At 45.0% G+C, this 24,590-nt stretch overlaps 1 protein-coding gene across 2 annotated transcripts; it reads left to right on the top strand.

Annotated features, from left to right (window-relative positions):
- Window positions 1-1,077: 1,077 nt before the first annotated feature.
- Window positions 1,078-24,590, top strand: LOC130385550 (AP-1 complex subunit beta-1). 2 transcript variants are annotated; one of them, XM_056594080.1, is made up of 23 exons: window positions 1,078-1,471; window positions 3,829-3,883; window positions 4,341-4,446; window positions 4,644-4,779; window positions 4,955-5,200; window positions 5,722-5,912; window positions 6,669-6,890; window positions 7,417-7,537; window positions 7,966-8,061; window positions 8,219-8,334; window positions 8,724-8,889; window positions 10,055-10,153; window positions 10,420-10,679; window positions 11,256-11,448; window positions 12,608-12,649; window positions 13,126-13,272; window positions 14,754-14,899; window positions 15,007-15,136; window positions 15,715-15,799; window positions 16,313-16,399; window positions 18,780-18,934; window positions 19,967-23,257; window positions 23,563-24,590. In XM_056594080.1, the coding sequence occupies exons 2-22, from the start codon at window positions 3,847-3,849 to the stop codon at window positions 20,039-20,041; spliced, it is 2,856 nt and encodes a 951-aa protein (XP_056450055.1). In that variant the 5' UTR covers window positions 1,078-1,471; window positions 3,829-3,846; the 3' UTR covers window positions 20,042-23,257; window positions 23,563-24,590. The 2 variants fall into 2 exon arrangements, with proteins under 2 accessions (XP_056450055.1, XP_056450054.1); XM_056594079.1 differs by having other exon boundaries at window positions 1,079-1,479.

The raw sequence follows: 24,590 nt of genomic DNA, 5'->3' as shown, positions 1-24,590 counted from the left end.
CATTGTTTGAAATGCAGTTGGGTTCCCTTGGCACCAACAGTGTTTCGACCCATGCCCTGATGAGTTCTCTTTCACATCTTTTCCATCATGGTCATGGAATAGTTTGACTTTTTGACCGCAGCTCTTGTTGAGATTTACCGGACACCATAAACCTTTGATTGTCTTGAATATCAGATGTGAAATACCTGTTTGTGTGTTGTGGATATTAACAGCTATATGGCACTCAACCAATCACAGTGCACACTGTTACACAGCATCACAGTTATGTTTACATTCCATTGTAACCTCAGTTTCCAGGCGAAAAGTCTTTGGCTCCTGCTGTCTTTTAGTCTTTTCTGCTTAGGAAGGATCCTAACTGACTGAGTGAAATGATCCGGAAGTATCTGAGTGGAAGCCATGATAAAAGCTGTTTGAATTCTCTTAATGCTTAGGAAAGATGCTTCAATGCTTCCTTACTTATCTCCTTTAGCATAGATTACACTGATCTCCTCTGTTTAATGACTTATTTGGGCATGTCAATTAATCTTTCAACATCCTTATCAAAAGAGGCAAAGAGGCCATGTTTGTAGTGTCTGACTTATCTTCAAACTCATGAAACCTTATATCGTGTTGTGTTGACCTATTCCCATCGACCTCTATATGGAGAATAATCCATTCATAATTGGTGTTAGCACTAAAAATGTGTGATCCAATGAGGTACTGATGGTTGCTTGAAAAATGTGGTCTGAATAAAGCATAGACTAAAATAATATACATTAATAGACCAACACTAGTCTTTTTCCTTCAACCAACGCTTTCTCAAATAATCATTGATATTTTTATATTCATCTTGTCCATTTTATTACCAACGGGCACACTAAATCTAAATTGGCCAGTTTGGGGTGAAAGTGAATAAAGTTATGCTTCTGCTCGTCACCAGAATAGTGGCTGTTTGCATCTCACACTTTAAAAGGGCGGAGACGTTGCACACTGCCGCGTTGAAGTCAAACGAAAAAATGGGAGGGGAATCTCATTTTGCTTTTGACAGTCGAATTGTCCTTATGTTGCTTTACTTACACGTTTTGTAGAAATTAGTAGGAGGGACAATGGGGGGATAACCCTTTCAAATGTCAACAATGCACAATGAATATCCTTGCTTGGCTTATTCATATGGGCATGATTGACAGCTGTTTGAATTAAATGATAGACTTTCTAAATTGAAGAAAGAATTATATTTGTTGGTTATTTCCGTGCATATGCTATTATATATATATTGACAAGAGTATCGAAGACGTCGCTTACACAAATCTGTAATTATATTTATTCATACTTTTTCTCTCCGAGTGTATTCGAACACGTCCTCCGTTAAGACCTTGAATTCCGTTCTCCATCTTCCTCCAGCGCTCATTTCAGTCAACATTTTACTTCCTACATTTCACGGCCTAGGTGTTTCAGGATCATCTACGTTGGAAATTAAGCCTTTGCATTGCACGTAAGCAGGTATCGTTCATGTTTTATAAATCCACGTTGTTTTGTTTGGATTAAGCTACTGTCCAGATATCTAACGATAGCTTGATATAAAGCCTTCTGGGATCACAGTTCTGGCTGCCGATGATCGATAGATGGACCTCTAACCCGATTGGTGTTTTCATTATAATCGATTGTTTTCATTCTGACACTAAACCAACATGAAGGAAGCACGAAGTGCGTTTCCTCCTGATGTGTGGTATTATGGATCAGTCGTGTTAGCATTTCCTTAGCATGCAATAAACACTGCATGCTAATGTCTGCTAATGTAAGCTAAGTAAAAGAGTAGGATATCAAGCCGTCTGTTGGGTTAAAGACATACATTGTGTGAACTCTCGGCTGTCGTTCTGTCAACCTTGTGTTTATCTTGCACCGTGTGCACATGGATGGGACTGTCTTTTAAAAGGAAGGGATTGATGGTAAGAAGTGTACGAGCAGAGTGGCGGCCAAAACGCAGTACAGGTAGCTGCGCGCTCCCGCTGTTACGGCGTGCGCAGCTGTCACCGGTATTACGGTAATGGCGATGGGAGCTAATTAAAGGGGCAATATCATGCTTTCTCGTCTTATCCCTGTTACATGAGTCGTATACATGTTTTACGTATGCTAATGATGTGCCGAGATGCATCGTACCCCGACCGCACAAGTGTCAAAGTGGGAAATCTCCCAGCTTTCTTGCTACATTTCACCGAGGCACGCCCCCTTTTGATCGTATCCACTTGGAATCTGAGATACATAATACAATACATGATACAAAACAACGTGTTTGAAAGATGCTGAAAATGGTTCTGCAAAAGTGAACAGTGATAACAGCATTGCAGCAATGAACAGCAATGCCATTACCCGTCCCCTGACCCGGTACACAAAAACAGAAACCTCACAGGGCCTGAGCGTAGCTGGTATGCGCCCAGTGCTCTGCTTCCCTGCCAACCAATGCACTCAGAGGACCAGCAGGAAGATTAACTGGTTTTCTACCCGCTGTTGTGGTTAGGTGATGGATCTTAAAAAGCTCAACCATTCTTGTCATTCTGAGGATTGACCATTTGGTCGTGGATTTCCTCATCCCCCATCCTCTGGCAAACCTTAACGAACAATTTAGTAGGAAAGTTCCACACTGATGAGACGGTGGCAAACTGCGGCCTCTCAGCTGTGAATGGTGGCAGAGTGCCCCTCGCAGTTGAATGGCGGCCGCTTCCGCAGCCGGCTATCCTGCAAGACTTCAGCGCGTGGATGAAGTCTTGGCTCTCCCGTTACCAAATATCAGGTTGAAAAGCAGGGTAACCCTTGAATGCTCCTTAGTGGCTGAGGCGGGGTAGCCCTTTGACCTCCCTCTCTGCCTGATGACGCTTCCCTTCGATCCCCCGCCAGTGAAGCCCTCGACCTCACAGAGCTACTGCTCTTCCTCTGCGTTTGAAAAAATGAAAACAAAAAACAGCTTAAAGCATTTATGCAAAATTGTGTGAACTATTTTCTTTCTTCAGTTTCAATTTAACATTTTATTGACATAAGAGCTTTACATTCAATTGAACTATTATTATTATTATTATTATTATATATATTTGCTTTCCTGTTTCACTTTTGGCTTTTTGAGTGTATATTTTTAGGAGGGAAAGGAGGGGTATTCTTGTGTGATTGCATCCTTATAAAATGAAAATCTGTGACGAAAGAAAAAGATTTTCTAGGCTGTGGCGTGCTGCACCAGCAATGGAGCCATAGCTTCCGCATTTCAAGATTCCCCATCACCACTCGACCAAGGGCTGCTTGCCAAATATGCCCCCCTGCTTAAGATCGCCTTATTACCAAATGCGTATTATATGCGTAGTATATATTTTCTGACTGGAAATGATTGAATAGGGTGATATGAAATGGATCAAACAAAAGTTCTGTACCTAGACATTTTTAAAAGATTGTTGAAATCAAGCTTTAATTTTTAGGTTCAGATCTCTCCAATCACACTATTGAGGTTACTTTGAAATCAGTTACTTTTTATTGAGTGCCGTTGTGTGGTTATTGATACTTGTCCTATTCCACATCTATTCTAGTGTGGAATCTCCTTGCCTTTTGTCAGCATTAAACGCGGCAATCCGTGCAAAGATATTATCCTGGTCTCTGCTCGATGCTAAACTGGAGATGAGCATGATCCATGATGATGTGTTTAGTTATAAGTATCACAAACAAACATTGGGAGATCTTCCTTTTTAAAGGTCAGCTTGAACAGGACAGTAACTGTCACTATATTTGTTCTATATCAGTCCAATACTGAGTTGTCTTTTTTGTCTAAATCTTCTCTTCTCTTCCACCTTCCTCTGTTTTTGTCCTTCACAGACTTGAAAGACCATAGTCATGACAGACTCCAAATATTTTACCACCAACAAAAAAGGTAAATGATAAACTTGATTTCTATCTCACTGGAATTATTTGATATAGACCTGTACTGTATCATCTGTATTGCATGTTAATATCTGATGTGGTGTCCTTTTTTAATGATGAGCTCAACACATTATGATATTTTGCTGACTTCATTTCTGTATGGTTGGACATCAACTTCAATAATCTATAATACTGTTAAAGGGAAATCAAACCCCCGGTTCCAGTTGGTCCTACCCACTATCAAGATAAAACCTTTGCTTGCACACATTATCGGGGCTTGTGTAGTCAAGTGAATCATGTTTGATTCAAGTTACCTGGTGACCCAAAACAGTTGGGCAGTAAATCGAGAATTGGACTCGGATCAACCCATATCAGTACCATGCGACCCGCAACATTACTCGGCATCCAAAACAAGATGTTTTAGGGTTTGGCTTTCCTTTAACGTTGGATGTGGGCTTACTTGATAGGTGAGATCTTCGAGCTGAAGGCCGAGTTGAACAATGAGAAAAAGGAGAAGAGAAAGGAGGCAGTCAAGAAGGTCATTGCTGCCATGACGGTGGGGAAGGATGTCAGGTACAAAAAAATACATTTAAAAACTCTGGATATAGATTTTTCGATAATGTATAGGAATTAACATTTCAATTCCTCATAAGAACATAAAACATGTTACTGAACATAACGGTGAATTCTTGCTTGCATGATAAACATTTGTGTTTTTGTTCTTGCCTCGTTTACTTCAAATGGGTTTCTAATCGTTTATCTGCCATCAGCTCCTTGTTTCCGGACGTGGTGAACTGCATGCAGACGGACAACCTGGAGCTGAAGAAGCTGGTGTACCTCTACCTGATGAACTACGCCAAGAGCCAGCCAGACATGGCCATCATGGCCGTCAACAGCTTCGTAAAGGCAAGCCCCCTCACGAGGTCCCCCGTCAGAGTCTGATGGACGGCCTCTTTCTCTAACCTAAGGTCTAGGAAGATGAAACAGATGTACAGACAAATGTCTGTACAGACAGTACAATTCACAAACTGATGCATTGTACCCCAGCCCTCTTGACGTCCCTCCTCCATGTCCCTCGTAGGACTGCGAGGACCCCAACCCTCTGATCCGTGCCCTGGCCGTGCGCACCATGGGCTGCATCCGAGTGGACAAGATCACCGAGTACCTGTGCGAGCCGCTGAGGAAGTGTCTGAAGGACGAGGACCCCTACGTTAGGAAGACGGCGGCGGTGTGCGTGGCCAAGCTCCACGACATCAACGCCCAGATGGTGGAGGACCAGGGCTTCCTGGACTCCCTGAGGGACCTCATCGCCGACTCCAACCCCATGGTGCGGCCTCACACCCGACACTGTCCCCCCACACCGTCATCTTAGCGGAAGCTCATTGATGGTGCCATCCTGCACTATAAAGGGAGCTATAGTGTAGTTGTCTATAGTGAGTTTGTATGAACTATGTTCCGTTCTGTTTGGCCAAAACAATGACAGACCTGTATGACCCAAACCCTGTTATGCCGCGAAAACGTGAAATTGCACTGAAGAAGTCACTTTGTCGGGTGAAGAAAGCAGCTTGCTGCTGTTGAAGAGCTAGTGGGATGTGCATAGTAGTACATCAACTCTCCGTTTAAGATGCAGCAGGTTGTCCACGCGAATGTCTGGTTAAAGAGCAGGTATATCTCTGGCTTTGAGCGTGAGATAGAGGAGTGCATCATTTAAACAGCTGGTTATCAGCACTTATTGATACTTTTCCCACCTTCTCAATGACATAGCTTTACCTCAGCTGCAATGCGTCCCAGTAGCATTGCTGCAAGCACGGCATCAGATCATCCATGTCGGCAATATGAAACCCTCAGGTCGTGGCCAATGCAGTGGCGGCTCTGTCGGAGATCAGCGAGTCCCACCCCAACAGCAACCTGCTGGACCTGAACCCCCAGAACATCAACAAGCTGCTTACGGCCCTCAACGAGTGCACCGAGTGGGGCCAGATCTTCATCCTGGACTGCCTGTCCAACTACAACCCTAAGGATGAGCGAGAGGCCCAGAGGTAGATTGTTGGCATCAGGATCCATGACACAGAGATCCTTCTTATGTTTCTGGTCAGATATGAGATCTTTTTCTTCTTTGCAGTGTCCTCTCTCTCTAGAGGTAGACTGAGGTAGAGATCTTTCCCAGATAGGATCACAGAAGGTGGGGGGGTAGCTAGTTTTGGTTACAAGTGCCCAATGTGCTTGGACGCAGGCCGATCATCCGAGTGGTATTGAGACTTCCATTTGAATAATGAAACGCGTCGACCAATCATGGGAGTGGCTCCACACGGGCTGCTTTCCATTACTTACACACGTACAAAGATCAATGAAAACTAAGGCATTATGTTACAATGAAGGATGGAGGATGTTTATAGACTGTCATGAACAATAACATAACAGCTGAAGAAAATAGTTGATTAAATAAGCGTTGCTACAGGCGGAATTGCTAAGATAAATTGTAGCAGGTGATGAATAGAAAAGTTCTGATGAATAGAAAAGTTTAAGTAAGCAGTGCAACGTGTGTTTTCCCCGTCTTCCAAACCTCAAAGAGAAATGGGAAACAACAAAAAGCCATCTGTATTTGTGGGGAATCAACGTCGGTTCCTCATTGTCCTCAGACTGTAGGTCCATTTGAAGAGACGACCTACTGGAAGACATGCGGACAAGATCATCAATAAAATATGTATTCCACCTCCAGTGTTATGGCTGTCGCCGTGGTAACCGACCATCCTCCACGGCCTAAAGCGACCTTCTTTTTTCTGCTCCTCCCCAAGCATCTGTGAGCGCGTCACCCCCCGGCTGTCCCACGCCAACTCGGCGGTGGTTCTGTCCGCCGTCAAGGTGCTGATGAAGTTCCTGGAGCTGCTGCCCAAGGAGTCGGACTACTACAACACCCTGCTGAAGAAGCTCTCCCCCCCCCTGGTCACCCTGCTGTCCGGGGAGCCAGAGGTCCAGTACGTGGCCCTCAGGAACATCAACCTCATTGTCCAGAAAAGGTCAGATCGCATATTCTATTGATTTATTTTTTGACCGATTCTTTGGGCGAATCGCAATGCAGGATCACTGTTGTTTAAGAGCTGATTCAACGACGGACATCTATGTCCTGGGTGTCATAAAAGGATGTCACATGTCCTTGTAGAGCCGTAAATCTCGACGAGGTTTGATTATTTTATCAATCCATCAACAGAAAAAGTCGAAATAGGAGGAAAGTATTAATAAGGAAACATACTCATTTATAATATTCCACTTATCGTTAAGTGGAATGAACATTACTACCATGACTGGTAGCAAGTCATGGTAGTAATGGTAAGCAAGTGATGGTGAGATCTCATGGTGCTAGGCCTTAAGATTGGTCCATCCATCTTTATTTTCTTTAACCCCATTAGGTATTTCTTATTATATTATTATATATTTCCAAGCACTTGGGTTGTCTGAAAGATTTCCAAGTATCCATAACTCAATCACAATGAGTGATATTTAGTAAGCATCATTGGTCCAATGTGTGGTGTGATCTCCCACCAGGCCTGAGATCCTGAAGCAGGAGATCAAGGTGTTCTTTGTGAAATACAACGACCCCATCTATGTGAAGCTGGAGAAACTGGACATCATGATTCGCTTGGCCTCCCAGGCCAACATAGCCCAGGTACACTACTCGAGTTATGACAATACTGAATGGAAATGCCTCGCTATGCCGTTTGACACTGCGGGATGATTGGAAGAGTGTGGGTGACCCCCACAGAGTTGGCAATAATGAATTGATGACGAATGGATGTGACTCATCTCTTTCACTTACCTAAGATGTCGAGGACCTTGGATGTGCACGGATAAATAATTGAAAAATAGCATGATTTATTATTATTAAATATAATTAATGAATAACCTGTCATTAAAATGTAATACATAAAAGGATGGACATGTTTTACATGTTTACAGATAAGCATGAACTGATAAGAGGGCTGAAGGAATGGACTTTCATTTTGCATCTTATGAAGTTCAGTAGTCTCGTTGGTAATAAACATTGAAGAATGGCATTCATAACGGTTGGTCGTGACTCCCACACGCCGCCCCCAGGTGCTGGCTGAGCTGAAGGAGTACGCCACCGAGGTCGATGTGGACTTTGTTCGCAAGGCCGTCAGGGCCATCGGACGCTGCGCCATCAAAGTCGAGGTAAGCTCGGAACGTCGGCTGCAATGTGGAAGCACAAATAAAGTCAAGACACAAGGTGAATGCGTGTTGCTACGTGGTGTTTCTCAGACGTGCGAGTCCGAGTATTTACCCTGAGACGGGGTTCCTCTTGACGCCATACGCTGTGTTCCCATCACAGCAATCCGCGGAGCGCTGCGTCAGCACGCTGTTGGACCTCATCCAGACCAAGGTCAACTATGTGGTGCAGGAGGCCATCGTGGTCATTCGGGACATCTTCCGCAAGTATCCCAACAAGTACGTGCGACTGTGTGAATACAAGGGGAAGCCTGTCCTTTGTATAGCGCGTGGGAATGATCTCGATGTATTCACCAAAAAATGACAACAAACTTTTTAATTGCTGAGCCAATGACCAATGACGTTATACAGTTTTTGATTAATAACAGTGAGTCCATGTTCCTCCGGGCCCAACATTAACTTTTTTACTTTTTCCCTGCCATAGTGAAATATTCACTATTTATTTTCAATAGTGAAAAAAGCTTTACTGGCCAAGCAATTGGTTTATTATTTAAACCAGTCCTTTTATTCTACTGCGGCCTATATGGTCAGATGTTGGTGGTATGGGCCGGGGGGGCCGGTGTTTAACGTGGGACCCTAATCCCGGACCCTGTGCCCCCCCCCCCCAGGTATGAGAGCATCATCGCCACGCTGTGTGAGAACCTGGACTCCCTGGACGAGCCCGACGCGCGCGCCGCCATGATCTGGATCGTGGGCGAGTACGCCGAGCGCATCGACAACGCCGACGAGCTGCTGGAGAGCTTCCTGGAGGGCTTCCACGACGAGAGCACGCAGGTACCCCCCCCCCCCCCCCACACCTGCTGGGTCCAAGTGTCCCTCCCGACGCGTTGCGTTGAACTTGAAGCATGTGCCTGAACTTCCCTGGGTGAGTGCGATCGTACCCCTCTAGGGGGTTAGCTGGGAGGTACTCACCGCGGGACCACAGTCGTGCCATGCGGGCAGCTCTCTCGGACACGCCCGTACCGGTACCTCGGCTCGGTGGGGTGTGCCGTCGATCCAGGCGACCAGCCCGCTCGCTTTGATCAGGTCGTTCAGTTTCTCCGCCGTGTATATACAAAACAAAGTTCTTTATTATTTCCAGCCTAATGGGACCTCAGCACTGCCCCCTCTGTGTGACGTCAGTACTGTCCCTATCCATATGCACACTAAAGCTCCATTCCTAATATCGTAAAAGTCCTCTTCTTCATTTGTTTGTACAGACCTCTCCTGTTTCATGGGTTGTTGTTTTGTTTTACTAAAGTGCAGACTTCTATTTAATTTAGATTGTATCCAGATTAAAAAACGGTATTTGTTAACATGTGAGGCACAACTGGCTCAGCCTGTTTGAATGTAGGGGTGATGTTCGAGAGATCTCCCACTTGATACGACCTTGCACGTCCTTTGTGCGCAGGCACACACAGGCTTCAGGGTTGTACCATGTGTATGTACACTCTCAACGACCTTGTTTCCAGTTACACTGCTTTTGATCGATTCCTGGGAAACTGAGAGGAATTTGGAAATTCACTCTTTTATCTTAGAGTTTATTTACCCACAATTGTATGTTTTTAATTAGTAGTTGTGTAGCATCTTGTCCAAGCTATCTTTTTTGTACACAGGGAACGGGTTAAATTAGCGATTGTTGGTGCTTTGCCCTCGGTTCTATGAACATCCTTACTGTACCAACAGCAATGTATTGTTGTTTCTCTTCCTTCTGACAAATGTACTTGTAATTGTAAGTCGCTTTGGATAAAAGTGTCTGCTAAATGCCCTCGATGTAAATATAATAGGACTACATTTTGATTCTATCTTCATTAAGTTGGCGACCTTGGTACAACCTCAATATAACACTGGAGGGTGTATATCACACACGCCCGCTAGGGTAATGTTGCCTCACGGGACGGCGTTGGGGCGACGACGTAGCGTGTGTATCGCTGACGGATGTTGCGTCCTCCGTCCTCAGGTCCAGCTCACTCTGCTGACCGCCATCGTCAAGCTGTTCCTCAAGAAACCCTCTGAGACCCAGGAGCTGGTCCAGCAGGTCCTCAGCCTGGCCACGCAGGTGAGCCACACACACACACTCTCAGTCAGTCAGTCAGTCAGTCAGTCACTCCAGACATTCTTTCTTTACCCTTTCTCCACCCACACCTCAAAATAATCAATTTCCTTGAGGGAGTCATCCCAAAAGGATCAATAAAGCCTAATCTAATCTAAAATGTAGGGCATAATATAGTTTCAGATAACGAAGATAAAAAGATAAAAAAAACAATTAAAAGTTTCGTTATTTTTTCTATAAATATAATTAATAAAGTTATCTTTGGTCCCCAGGACTCTGACAACCCGGACCTGCGCGACAGGGGCTACATCTACTGGCGCCTGCTGTCCACCGACCCGGTCACCGCCAAGGAGGTGGTGCTGTCCGAGAAGCCCCTGATCTCGGAGGAGACGGACCTCATCGAGCCCACCCTGCTGGACGAGCTCATCTGCCACATCGGCTCGCTGGCCTCCGTCTACCACAAGCCCCCCAACGCCTTCGTGGAGGGCAGCCACGGCATCCACCGCAAGCACCTGCCCATCCAGCACAGCAGGTCAGGCGCCACAGCCCAGTGTTGACCACTGGCCCCGTCACACAAACCCTTCCGACCCGTATGGCCCCGTAAGGTCACATGACCTGGGAGCCATCCCTTTTAGTGTGTCTGCCTGTATTCAGGGGTCTCCTGTTGACTTTCATGGTGACTCCTTGCGTGCTGTGTGTCTGTCTACGTGGTGTGGTAACCCATTATTTGTGAACATGATTGTGTTGTTTGAGGACGATACAATGCCTATCTAGATAGGGTGCTTAGCCAATAGGAGCTCACCATCCCTGGTCTGGAGCTGAACAGGGAGAGGGGAAGGACTTCCAGTGAAGAGCAGATAATCCATTGAATGCCTGAAGACAGAAGGGCGGGGAAAACCGTCTCTGCCCGCAGAGTAGTCCTGGCAGAGGGTGGGTGTCTGCCAGGACTACTCTGCTGGCAGACACGGTAGGCGTCTCTGCACGGTTTGCGTCCCAACAGTGTGCAAACACGTCCCAGCGTGTTGAATGACTCTCATGGCCCGTCCCTCATCGTTTTCTCTCCCCCCCCCACCCCCGTCCGTCCGTCCGTCCGTCCGTCCGTCCGCAGCACGGAGACCGGGGAGAGCCCGGTGAGCAGTGGGCCCGTCCCGGCCATGGACCAGACCAGCGTGATCCCCAGCCAGGGGGATCTGCTGGGGGACCTTCTCAACCTGGACCTGGGCCCCCCCGTCAACGTGCCCCAGGTGTCCTCCATGCAGATGGGGGCCGTGGACCTGTTGGGAGGAGGGCTGGACAGCCTGGTGGGGGACAAAATACTGCTTATTACAACATGTAGCACGTTGCAGTCAGCAGAGCTGGTGTTGTTTTTTATGTATTTGATTGTTGTAATGCAAATCTCATGAGGGAGCCCCAAAACCCACCCAGCCAAAAATCAAAACTTTCAAATCATAAAATGTGTTGGTTTACAATAATACAAAAGTGTAAATAAATGTAAAAAGTGGAAGGTCGATAATCCCTTATAGGAGTTCACTCCCTTTCTCCCGCTACTCAACACTAACACGCGTGACTGAAAGGAGTCTTTCCTTCTCCCTGCTCCGTCAACACCTTTCCTCAAGGTTATGGTGGGTGTATTCTGTAGGTAGTCTAGGCCATCCATTAAACAGGCGAGAATGTGTTGCCATTTACTAGCAAATCTGTCAACACGACCTCTGGAGAGAGAATTCCATTTTTCTGAAGCCAGAGAGCGGAACGTGACGGCTGAGAGCCTTGAACATCCTCCAAACACACATGGTTCCGGATACATGCTGGACAAATAGGTTTTAATTGAATGGAAAGTGAACTGCCTTGTACTCTATTAAGTGAGCTACCATGGCACACCATCTATCTGTGTTCTATTCGATTTATCTACGTAACATTATCACAAGGTTCTAACTAGTGCTATTTTAAATACTTTTTCTTGGTGGCTTACTTTTGTTGTTTGGAGAGTACATTTTCCCCCGTTGACTGTTTTTACAAATGTCCGAAAGGCTAATCAAAATAAGCTCACAAAAAACGCGTGATACCAACAAACCCCAGAATCACATTGCTTTCTCTCCAAAGCCTTATTCAGTGTGTACTTGTTAATGTACCCAAGAAAATATGGGACTACAATTATACACCGTTCCTGCAACACCTATTTCTGCGTACACATATAGTGTGTAAAACTATTCAGACATCTGCAGGATGGTACCATTAATTTTTTCCTTCACAAAGATAAAATTGATGTTTTCTTTTAAAATAAGTATTGCAGAAGCAAAGAATCTATTGGTCACTGTTGCTAGACACCTCTCTCTCTCTGTCTCTGTCTCTGTCTCTCTGTCTCTCTGTCTCTCTGTCTCTCTGTCTCTGTCTCTGTCTGTCTCTGTGTGTGTGTGTGTGTGTGTTTGTAATGCTTGGGGTGTCCTCTCTTTTATTCTCTAGCTCGGGGGAGATCTGGGCGGAGGTGTTGGGGGAAGTCCTGCTGTAAGTTCTGAAGCCCCTCGTGTTGAAGCCGGTCGTCTGCATGCTTCCTTGCTTAAGTTCAGTCAGCTCTGTCAGTTGACAAAGCTAGCTAGCTAGCTCTGTCAGTTGACAAAGTTAGCTAGCTAAGGTTTACATAAATAATCATAATTCAGCTGGACTCGTCTACAGTATTGGCCTGGGTAAGAGGCCGATTGCATCTTCCCTAATCTTTCCCTCTTTCAATGAATTTCAAGTGCAAGGTCGAAGTTTTATGTGTCACCTAAAACGCACACACATACAAATAGCGCTGACATGCTCACAGTGCCTGCCCCTTTCATTCTGCTTGGACAATAAATTATATTCGAGTAAACAGATAAAATAAAACTACTTTTGTATATTAAATGGAGCAAAAAAAAAAAGAAAAGAATCTTGGACTGGCTGACCGAATCCACTGAGGTCAAATGTCATCAATCCGATGTTGTGATTCCCTCCCCCAGGTGGGGCAGAACTTCATCCCGTCCTCGGTGCCCAACACGTTCGCCCCGTCGCCCACGCCCGCCGCCCTCAGCAGTGGCCTCAACGACCTGTTCGAGCTCTCCACCGGCATGGCCAACACCACCGGGGGCTACGTCATTCCCAAATCCGTGAGTGGAGGCCAAAGCACCGTCAGGTCGTCTATGACGCTAGCACATTCCTTAAAATAGAAACGTACGGGTTGACGCCTTCCCGCTGTTGAACTGGTGACACGAGCTGCGGAGGGAACCGATGCCAAATACAAGGTTAACAGTGGAACGCAGCAGGCCTCACCTGTACTCTGCTGCACCAGGGGGACCCCACCTTAGGTGAACACACACTCCGAAATGCCCTCAGAGACTTGCGTATTCAGGTTTCCAGATGTGTAATAATCCCTGTGAGGTGAGTATGCGTTTTCCTGGGCACCCTAGCAACGTGTTGGGAGTCAGTGAGACGTGGCGACACCGCGGGCAAAAGGCAGAGATAGATAGTGCATGTAAAATAACATGATGATAAAGACTCATTTTGGTTGCTAGGGAATAGCAGGCAGGTTGGGGATATGCTAGGCGTCTCTTAGCCGCGTGCTGCCTGAGGCCGGTACACTGCAGTAATACAGGCCCACATTTAGACGAAATTTGCAGTGGTAACCGGTTTTCCAAATGTCATTTGCAGGTCATTAACTTTCACATTGAGTTACAAATGAATTAAATATACTCTCATGTATCCGTAGGACTAGACACGTTGTAATGGGCGTGGCCTAGAACCTTGCTTGGTAAACCCTGGGAATTCACAGGGTGTGGACTCGAAGCTCGTTCATCTCGGGGCAACCGGTATTTATAAACAGCAAACCCTGTAGCGCTGTGCTATGCACGGTTTGGAAACCTACACAGAGCTCAACACAAATGGCCACTGGTCTCTACTTGTTCTGCTGTGCACTCTCATTGATTAACATGTGAGCGGATTAAAAACACATCTACTCCCATGTTAATCAGATGGATGCATTTCTTTACAGGCTCTGCTCGGCAGAGGCTCCTGAAACCATTGTAGCTGCACGCATATAGTTGGGAAATGGATTGAAAACGGACTCATCTGATGCAACAAATGTATACTCATAATAATAATGATAATGATGATTGTTTGCATAATATTCTTGGCAATCTCAGGCCTTCACTGAAGGCGGGGAAGGTCCCGAGAGAGAGAGAGAACGACTCTCTTATGCATACACACATAAAATCGACCCTGCTATTATGTGGCTTGTGAAAAATCGACATTATCTTCCAAATGTACCGCAGGACTGCAGAGACGCTCTCAAGACTCACTTGTTTCAGAGTTCATCTAGACTCGGAATAGCCACCCCCTCCCACCCCTCCTACGCAGTTATTGTATGTCGTACTTAGTTATAGTACTTAGTTGTGTAGCATCTCATCCTATCTCTGTTGAATACGGGAAGTGGGTTAACCTAGTGATTTTTTGTGTTTGCCACTTGGTTCTATGAACATCCTAACTGTACAGACAGCCATATGTTGTTTCACCTTCTTCTGACAAATGTACTCATTGTAAGTCGCTTTGGATGAAAGCATCTGCTAAATGTTAATGAAATGTCGTGTGCTAGGTGTGGCTCCCAGCCGTCAAAGCCAAGGGTCTGGAGATCTGCGGGACGTTCTCTCGACGCCAGGGACACATGTACATGGACATGACCTTCACCAACAAGGCCCTGCAACACATGTCGGACTTCGCCATCCAGTTCAACAAGAACAGGTGACCAACAGCACACTCCGGCCGTCCCCATGGCCTCCAAACACCCGCCTTTGAACGTGTTGTGCGTTGTGGCTTCAGCTTTGTGTAACTGCTGTTGTGGCTTGTAGCTTCGGGATGATCCCCACCAGCCCCCTGCCCATCCACACCCCCCTGATGCCCAGCCAGACCATCGAGGTGTCCCTGCCTCTCAACACCATCGGGCCGGTCATGAAGATGGACCCTCTCAACAACCTACAGGTACCCACACCTTCAGACAGAACCGAGCTTGGACCGTTGATGAGGAAATGCTCTCATACATTAGAAAATCATTAGCATGGTGGTTCTTCCTTTTTCAAATAAATACATTCCTCTTAGAGCCATATTTAGTAAATGTCTTGTTTGCATACTTTGAGTTATTGTTTTGTATTATATTTGATTATTATTAAGATTGCATATATTAGCATGGACCCATATGGCTTCCCTAGAGTCATGACATCAAAGATCATGCGCGGGAAAATTCAGTTTGAAGCCTGAAAAACAAAACTTATTTGGATTTCATGCCTTTGATTGTTTTGTTCCCTCTTTCAAGTAAAATATCAAACTAACTCCAGAGACATGTCATTAGGGAGCCAAGCTCATTGCGTCTTCAGGCTTACCAACCAAGTGTTGTGAAGAATATGTGGAAAGACAACGCTACAATTCTACGCACGGCAGTCCAATACAAACAGTGTTCCATATATTCACAGGAGCGGCATTGCGTGGTCGGTTAAACTACAGCGTGTCGTTCCTAGTGTGGAGGCCAGGTCTAAGCACTGCTTTGGTTCCTGTGCACACAGGTGGCCGTGAAGAACAACATCGACGTGTTCTACTTCAGCGGGCTCATCCCCCTCAACATATTCTTTGTGGAAGATGGAAAAATGGGTATGTGTTGAAGTCCCAACCCCTTATCCTTAACAGGAATTGTATGTTACACTGAGTGTGACTTAAAGGTGCTGTAGGTAGCATTAACCAAGATTTTAGAGAGTGAGATTTTTCTAATAAGCCAAAAACTGTCTCCTTTCACCCATCTTGGCCTGCCGTTGAAGTGGTGCAAACACGCACCTGGGATTGAAAGGCAAGATGGATTCCCTGAACCAATCAGGGAAGAGAGTTCCTGATCAGTCAGAATTGAGCCGAGACCGCTCCAAAATCTAAATCCTCCCATGCAGAGCGAGGAGCCATCAATCTGAACCGTTATTCTCAGCACGTATTTCCCTAACTGAAAGCTGATGGATGGTTATGGCCTTCCTAAGAAATCACAGAATGAATGATCAGAGGACAGCCATTTGTGCTCCAGCAGTTAGTAATCCTAGAGGAGCCTGCGATAAGGGTAGGGTTGAGCCAGGCGCAGCAGGGATGAGTGATGGCGAGCGCCAGTTACCTTGTTCTCCACAGAGCGCCAGGTGTTCCTCGCCACATGGAAGGACATCCCCAACGAGAATGAACTGCAGTACCAGATTAAGGAGTGCCACCTTAATGCAGGTATGTGCTCACCGGTGACCTGCATTTCCGAAATGTCCGTTATTATGTTGTGTTGCATTAATGAATTGCGGGTTGTGTTGGGATATTATCACGGGGTAAATGATCCCTAGGGCAAAAGAACGATGGTGTTAGAAGTTGAAGATATTCCTACACTGTCAGAATACGGCCTTCACGGCTCATCCTAATCCATCTCAGCATTGATTTGTATCCCATTGTCAAATCATACAGCTGACATTGACCGCTTCCCCCCCCCCCAACCCCCAACCCCCAGCACCTTTCTACAAATCTATAATAAGACCGAGAGAGCTGTTACGATTCATTTTACTTTTCCTTTTACCGATGGATGCAAGACCCCTCATTTCCTCGACGTAATCCAAAAACCACCCGTCCTCATGTTTCCCTTTCAGAGCGCTTTAAGACCCTACAGGCGTGCGTTGCCGTTGGCTGGCAGTGGAGTGGCCGGCCACCTGTAGAGCAGCAACAAGCCGCCACGTTATAAGAGCACCAAGGACGTGCCGCACCCAGGTTCTCCAAGTAGCTCGCCCCTGTCCCTGTAGCGTGTGGTGGAACAGCTAGTCGGACCCGGCTGCAGTAGTGGTCCTCTTCCCCCCCCCGTAGTCCGTGTGTTGGTTAGCATAGTCGTATCGTTGGAAGCCTGAAATGAAGCGGGGGTCCAGGGATGTGTTGATACAGGTGGGACATGTGGCTCATTGCATCCGGCCCCTTCAAGGCTAGCTTTGTTTTACAATGAATATTCTCCATGACGACGAAATGCGTCCCTCGGACCAGCCTCGGCTCCGCGTGAGCCTCCGAGCGGCGAGTCTAATGTGTGCAGCGGAGACCTTTTGGATTTGGCTGGGAAACGGCAGCTTAGTAATCAATGTCTCTGTCCCAACTCAGAAAGGGCTGAACTTCCGTCCTCTACGGCGAACTCTGGGGTCAACTCTCCACTTTCATGACATTATTCTTATCTTATCTTATTGCTCGTTATCAATGTTCAAAGAGGCGATTTGGGACGCGCCATGTGGAGCACATGACGGCAAGTTAACGCAACGCCCAGTGATTTAGTCACAATTAATTATTAATTTAACGCAATTACTATTTAGTTGCAGCCTTTGAACTGTATCTGTGCACCTGGTTCGGACCTCTTCAGGTGGATGTCAATTCAGAAAGATGATGTTTTGTTGTTATTCTCCGGACCTGAGTCTTGTTCTGAATTTATCAACCACTCCAACAAGAGCTGTATGTCCCCCTCACAAAGGTCTGGGTAGCACAGAAAGACCCAAATAACGAGGCAATTATCTTTCTGCACGCAAGAGGCGTAATTATGGATCCTAATCCTAATCCATGATACACTCTGCCCAGAATCGTGCTGTAATTGGTTGCCGACGCACTTCTTACTAAACATTACCATCTGTAACCCAATACCTTAATTTAACCATCTCTTACCTTATACCTAAACCATCTCTAACCTAATACCTTAATTTAACTATCTCCAACCTTATACCTAAACACCTCTAACCCAATATTTTAACCTAATCTCTAACCTTCTACCTAATAGCCTAGTACCTAAACGTAACCATTTCTCCCTTGGTACCTAACAGCACAACAATCTCTATCCCAATAGCTAAACCTAACCATCTCCTTTTTAACCTAATACCTAAATGTCCTTTGCCACACTCCACCGAGGTGACTTTTCCGGGCTCCTACAGAACACGACAAGGGTGATCCACTTTCATACAGGGGATCTCTCCCTGACTGGGTTCACACCAAAGGCAAAGCCGATCCATGAGTACACAAGTTTGATCGTGGGGGAGGGAAAGCTGATAGGCAGTCACAACAAAGCATCACACGAAATCCACGCCTCCCACACTATACTCAACCATCTCTGACCTAATACCTAAACTACACCATCTCTTATGTAATCCATAAACTTAATCTTCTCTGACGTAACCCCTAAACTTCACAGTCTCTAACCTTACACCTAACCCTCTCTAAGCTAATACTTAGGCCCAATCCCATTTCTACCCCTTAGCCCTTCCCCTTACCCCTCCCCCTTGTTTTGAAGGGGTTTGGGGTAGAAATGGGATTGGGCCTTAGGCCCAATCCCATTTACCCCTTCAAAATCATCATCCCCTTACCCCTTCAAAACAAGGGGGAGGGGTAAGGGGAAGGGGTAAGGGGTAGAAATGGGATTGGGCCTCTGAACCAAACATCTCTGAACCAATCCCTAATCATGACCATCTCTCACCTGGTGAGCCAATCACAGCGTGAGTCTCGGCAGCGTGTGTGTGGGGTCTTACCCCGAGCTGCGGGGTGTGATCCATCATCCCCTGTCCAACAGCAGTGAACCAATGAATCCTCCCCTGTGGTCTCGCAGACACGGTGTCGGGCAAACTGCAGAGCAACAACATCTACACCATCGCCAAGAGGAACGTGGAGGGCCAGGACATGCTGTACCAGTCCCTCAAACTCACCAACGGCATCTGGATCCTGGCCGAGCTCCGCATCCAGCCCGGGAACCCCAACTACACGGTACGAGAACTCCCCCAAAGGCTTTTGCTTTCAAACCGGGGGATATCGTGCTTTTTGACTTTTCCCTTTGCTTTAGACCAGGGGTCACCAACCTTTTTGAACCTGAGAGCTACTTCATGGGTACTGAGTCATACGAAGGGCACCCCGTTTGATACACTCTTCTGAAATAACAAATTTGCTCAGTTTGCCTTTAGTTACATATTACTATTAAAGATGATTAATGATACTCATCTATGTGAAACATGTTAATTCATTAAGTCATGTTAATGATTTCTCACAATAATTATCAACAATGACTTAAAAAAGTTGGGAAAGAGTTGTTCAAGAATGAGGGCCTGCGGGCGCCTCATAAGGTCCTTGCAGGCGCCCTGGTGCCCACGGGCACTGTGTTGGTGACCCCTGCTTTAGACTGCTACATGACATTGGTACGCATGTTTTACGTCTGCTTAGCTAGAAAAATCTACGTCTGAGCAAGGCAGAGTAGTCGTGCCCACCGAGAATGCCCCTCAATAAGTGGGTGAAACAGCTCGTTTGCGCGAAAAAAATTCTTCGGTAATAGTGTGGGACTTTGCAGAAACACACGCAAACCCTTCGACCAATCGCAACAGAATGGGCGTGTTGACCAATCACAGCAGACTAGGCAACTCGGGAGGGGGGGGGGGCTTCAAGCGATACGATACAAAACGGATAGTTTTTGAAAGATGCTGAAATTGTTTTTGCAGAAATTAACAGTGTGAGAATAATAAGGGGTATTCCTAACACACAGGCATCATGTAACCCTATACTAGTTGTACCCCCAAATCCAATTATTAACACTAAAAAAGCATGATATGGGTTCTTTAACAAACCACTGATCTCCACCAAGTTGACCTCCGGCTGGCATTCAAGTCGGTCAGGAACTGCATGAGCGTTAGCGTGTTTCAAGCTAATGCTCCTGGCAGGCGTTTGGTTGCGCTGCAGTACTGTACCGTACAGTACCAAGTGTCCTCTGTTCCTCTGTGTTTATGCTCATGTCCCTTCTGGTTTCCACAGCTCTCCTTGAAGTGCAGGGCTCCCGAGGTTACCCAGTACGTCTACCAAGTGTACGACTCTGTCTTGAAGAACTGAGGACCACCTTTTAACCCCCCCCCCCCTACCACACACACACACACACTCCACACCGCTCCCAGGCCCACCCCGACACTCCCTTACCCCTAGAGAGAGCGCTTCCCCCCCTCTGGCCGTTGCTAAAAACGTAATTGCAAAACTGAAAGGAAACCAGGACCGCAGTGAAATGCTTGCATCACGGGGACACCGTGAGGAGAGCATGGTGGACCGTTTGAGTCCCAACAGCTTATTGTCCTCTGGGTCTACTGGCAGAAAACCTCTGCAACAAACATTAACCGGTTGCACCAGGACTAACCAAATTAACAATTAGATTCACTCTTCAATCTCAGACTAGTCCTCCGCTACGCACCGATGCATAGGTGTGTCTTCGGGAAAGGATATTCGTATCTCCACCAATCGGTGGTACCCGCACACTGTTTGGCGTTCCTTTTAGTTTTGAGCAATTACTAGTTGTCCCCCATCAGCGCGGAAGCACCCCGGTTCAGTCCGACCTTGTGAAAATGTAGCCACTATTCCAACTTAAACTTTGGTGTCTTAAATGTTGTAATCCGTGATCTATAGTGAAATCCTGTCGGTAGCAAAACTATATATCTATTATCTTTTTTCCACAAAGCCATTGGTGTTTTTGTACTGTGAAGATTGTTTTGCTTTTTATTTTAAGTGACTTTTAGTGATTACTATGAACTGACCCCCCCCACCCCATGCATTCCATACCTAATTTTCTGTTGTTCTCTTGACATGCAACAGTGAGAGAGGAAGTGTCAGGTTGTCATGGTGTTTTAAAGACTAGCATTCTGTCATTGGTTATTGGACCACTGTAGAGCACCCCAAATCAAATAAGATAGTGATGTTTTTATGATAAGTGCCAATTTCTTCTTATTTTCCTTTGCACCAGTACACCACTAACTCTGTAAAAGCATATCTTTGAACAGTGGTAGTTAAGCTTTGTAATTGTATGATTTCCATTCTCCTTTTGCCCTGCATCTACCTCTGCATTATGTTCATTTCTTTGCCAATTTTCAGGATAATAATTCAACAATTAATGTAATTGTTGTTGTTTTTATTACCTGTGCAATTGCTTTCTGCAGCATTACCAAAAGCAAAGACCCGTATATCATTCAAGTGAGTTATAATTAAATGCCCCGTATGCTTCACACACATTGCTATAAAGCAATCCAATATAGGATTTTTACGCAGAAATACAATTGCATTTTCTTGATGAGGAGCGACATTGCCCTTTTCCTATATAGAAGCCGATAACCTAAATTGAATTTGATTGAAAGTAAAGCTGATTTTAAAATTAGTTTTTAAATGTATGTGCCATGTTGGAAATGAAACGGTTAAACTGATATGTTTGGTTGATTTGCAGTTAAAATTCATTAATGCAATTTCATAATTGCAATATACTGTTGCTATGTTCTGTGCGAGTATTACATGAACATAGTTCAATAATGTTTTGATGTTTGTTTTTTTCTCTTTGATTGCTTAATTTAAAGATGCTGTAGGTGAGATTTAAGAGCGATAATTTTAGTTAAATTAGTTAGAAATGCCATTGCCATCCGTCAGCTATTAATGAGTGAAATGCTCTGAAAATATATTTTTGGGTGACTGCTTGCCTCCCTCGGTATGAGGTCATCTAGCTCTGACACTGCTCCTGACTAATATCTTACCAATCAGGGCATCTCTTCACTGATTGGTTTGGGGATCCATCTTGTCTGTCAATCACAGGTATGTGAATATAACACTTTTCAATGGTGGAGAAACGCAGGGAGGGGGGGGATGTTATTTTGGTTGTTTTAAAAGTCTTAAAAGTCTCTCTTTACAACTCTAAAATCGTACCAACAGCAGCTTTAAGTCAGGTAAGCTCATTCATTACTGGGATGAGGCTGTTTCTTTGCACTCATCCATTTTACAGTTGGAGTTTATTAAAAGGACACCAGCAATACAGAATATCTAGATTGAGCTATCATGACAGATTGACAAAATTGAGAATTGCTAGCAAAGGTATCATGTATCTGTTGTACTTTAACAATAAATATATTGCAAATGATCTTACTGTAACCCCTCCACATACCAATAAAATACCCTAATTATTAGCTCATCGTATTATCTCATCGTTTTCAAGTGCTGAACCATGTTGGGGATTTTCAAGCCAGTCATCAGGTTTAATGGAGTACAAACATGCTCCCCTCACTAGTGGGGTTGTACCAATGCAACTTATTTCAGAGGACAGAGAAGGGAGACTGATGCATGAAGGCCTATGATAGAAGTGATTTCCCCTTCATCACAATAGAGGGAGTGCTGATTTGATTTGATTTGATTTTGAAATAATTATTTGTTTAAGCTAAAATATATACAAATTACTGTAGGCCTACAACATTTAGAAAAAGTTTTGTGATGTATCCCAATCACAAATTTGATCTACTCATTGTACTTTTTTTGTGTTCATCTGTGAGGGCTTCATAAATATGTTTGTTTGGGCAAATATCATCATAACCTTAATATAAATACACATTTTTGATCAACCCCTAAAATTATATTTCGAGCAATTACTGTATAGATGTTCTTCTATAAATCCAGCTCAATCATATTGTTTCAAACCTCTGCATATGCCTTGGAACATACATAGAGTTAATTGAGAAATGGTTCATGCACATTTTTTTCCCATCAGAGATATGGACTACATTTCGGCAAAGCTTGAAAACAATAAACTCCTTGTAGCCGATAACAGTAACGTACAATAAGGTTAAATCTACAGAATTGAGTGGGGAAAGTATGGAAGAGGATTAGGGCCACATGTGATTATCTCTATGGAATCCTGAGTTCAAAGGCAGGATTCTGACTTAAAAAAACCTTTTTATTCTGACTTTAAATCAGAAATCTGAGGTTAAAATCAGAACTACAAAAAAAAATCACAAGTGATCCTAATCATTTTCCGTAGAAAATGGTCGTCTTTTTGGTCTTTTGAAAAACTTTTTTCCACTGCGCATGATGGAAATGTTTTCGAAGCTGGCCACGCCCATCAGAGCATCAGACCCCGCCCATCAGAGCGTCAGAGCCCTGCCCATCAGAGCAATCTCCGGGAAGAACTCACCTCCTGTGGTTCGTCACTGACCGCACAAACGTCTCCTGGTACGACAAGGACACTTCGTTCAAGCACATTTAAGGAATATTCTGCTAGGAGTTGAATCTGCGTCAGCTCTCTCCATTCAACAGGTAAGCGCTGGGGAACATGGCTCACTGACTGTATACAATCATAATGGCCTGCTGCGGATGACATGTTGTACGACAGATCATGCCTAGATTAAGTTCTATATTCAATTATTTTATTTTATTTTTGTTTTAATCCTTAATAGAAACCTGTGTTCTACTGGTTGTGGGGAAAAAAAACATTAAATGAGGTGGATTGTAAACCTACATACATAGGTTCTTACATTTAGTTTAAATGGTTTTAATGGTAATATTTTAGTTATAATGCAGTATGGTGAAAATGCTGCTTTGTATTCCATCCCCCTTTATAGTCGACATGTGTGACTTCTCCGTGGATCCGATGTCTCTCATCCCCAATGGGCATCACTCCCCTCTCAAGGTAGGCTCTCAGCATTGGCTTTCTTTACTTTTTGTTCCTGAGTTGTAGAACCTGGGTTTAATTCACGGAGTTGTTGGACCGATTCCTCCCTCAAATAGACTATTTATAGACAGAATGAACCTCAGAGAAAACTATTGGCTGACTTCATCCCCGCATGTGCTCTCGTCCACTGGACCACCAGCCAAACCATTAAAGGGCTTTGCGGAGGAACACCTCGGGAAGAATGTATTATTATATTTGTATAGCCTATGTAATACGACCTGTATTGTAGGGTATTGTTGCCTGGTTTGCCTTAACAAGGACACACCCGATACTTGAGCAACGATGCTTGCCCTAATGTGTTCAGAGCTAAATGTGTGTAGAATAAAGCATTAATGTGACTTTATAATGTATGACGGGCGTGTAGTTAATAATGTTATACAATAATAAGATACCCCCTACGTGAGCGACGGGTCAGTGGCGCAGGCTGTGACAAAAAACAAACAAACGTTGAACGCTTCCTATAGAATGTGATATGATGTCACAGATGTGCAAATAGTACCAGTAAAAAAGCAGGAACGGTCCAGGATGTTGGGATTTTTAATAATAAAGGAGTACAGAGGAGACGGACTTGAGAAGCGTTCTCCGCCCAAATAGCCTCTCTACCTTGGGAAATTTTCAAGCGGAGCTACGGAACAGGAAAGACCATATATGGCCCAGTGAACGAGCTGGGCGCAGAGTCCTCAGGGCAACGAGTTTGATCAAAGATAACCGATAGGTGCCCTAGAAAACAAGGTGTGGCGCTTTTTTTTTTTAAATGTTTTGACTGGGTAATCTGTTAAAGAAAAAGTAGAAAGCCCCTATAAAACTCCCCCCATCCCAGCCCCTAATAAATGAGTCATCAAAACTCTTGTTGAATTGTTGATCTTATAGTCACTGGATTGTACACAAAAATCAAACTGTGTATGTGTGTGACGTGTG

Source organism: Gadus chalcogrammus, chromosome 7 (assembly GCF_026213295.1).
Source record: "Gadus chalcogrammus isolate NIFS_2021 chromosome 7, NIFS_Gcha_1.0, whole genome shotgun sequence".
NCBI lineage: Eukaryota > Metazoa > Chordata > Actinopteri > Gadiformes > Gadidae > Gadus > Gadus chalcogrammus.
This window is presented reverse-complemented; position numbering and strand designations above follow the sequence as displayed.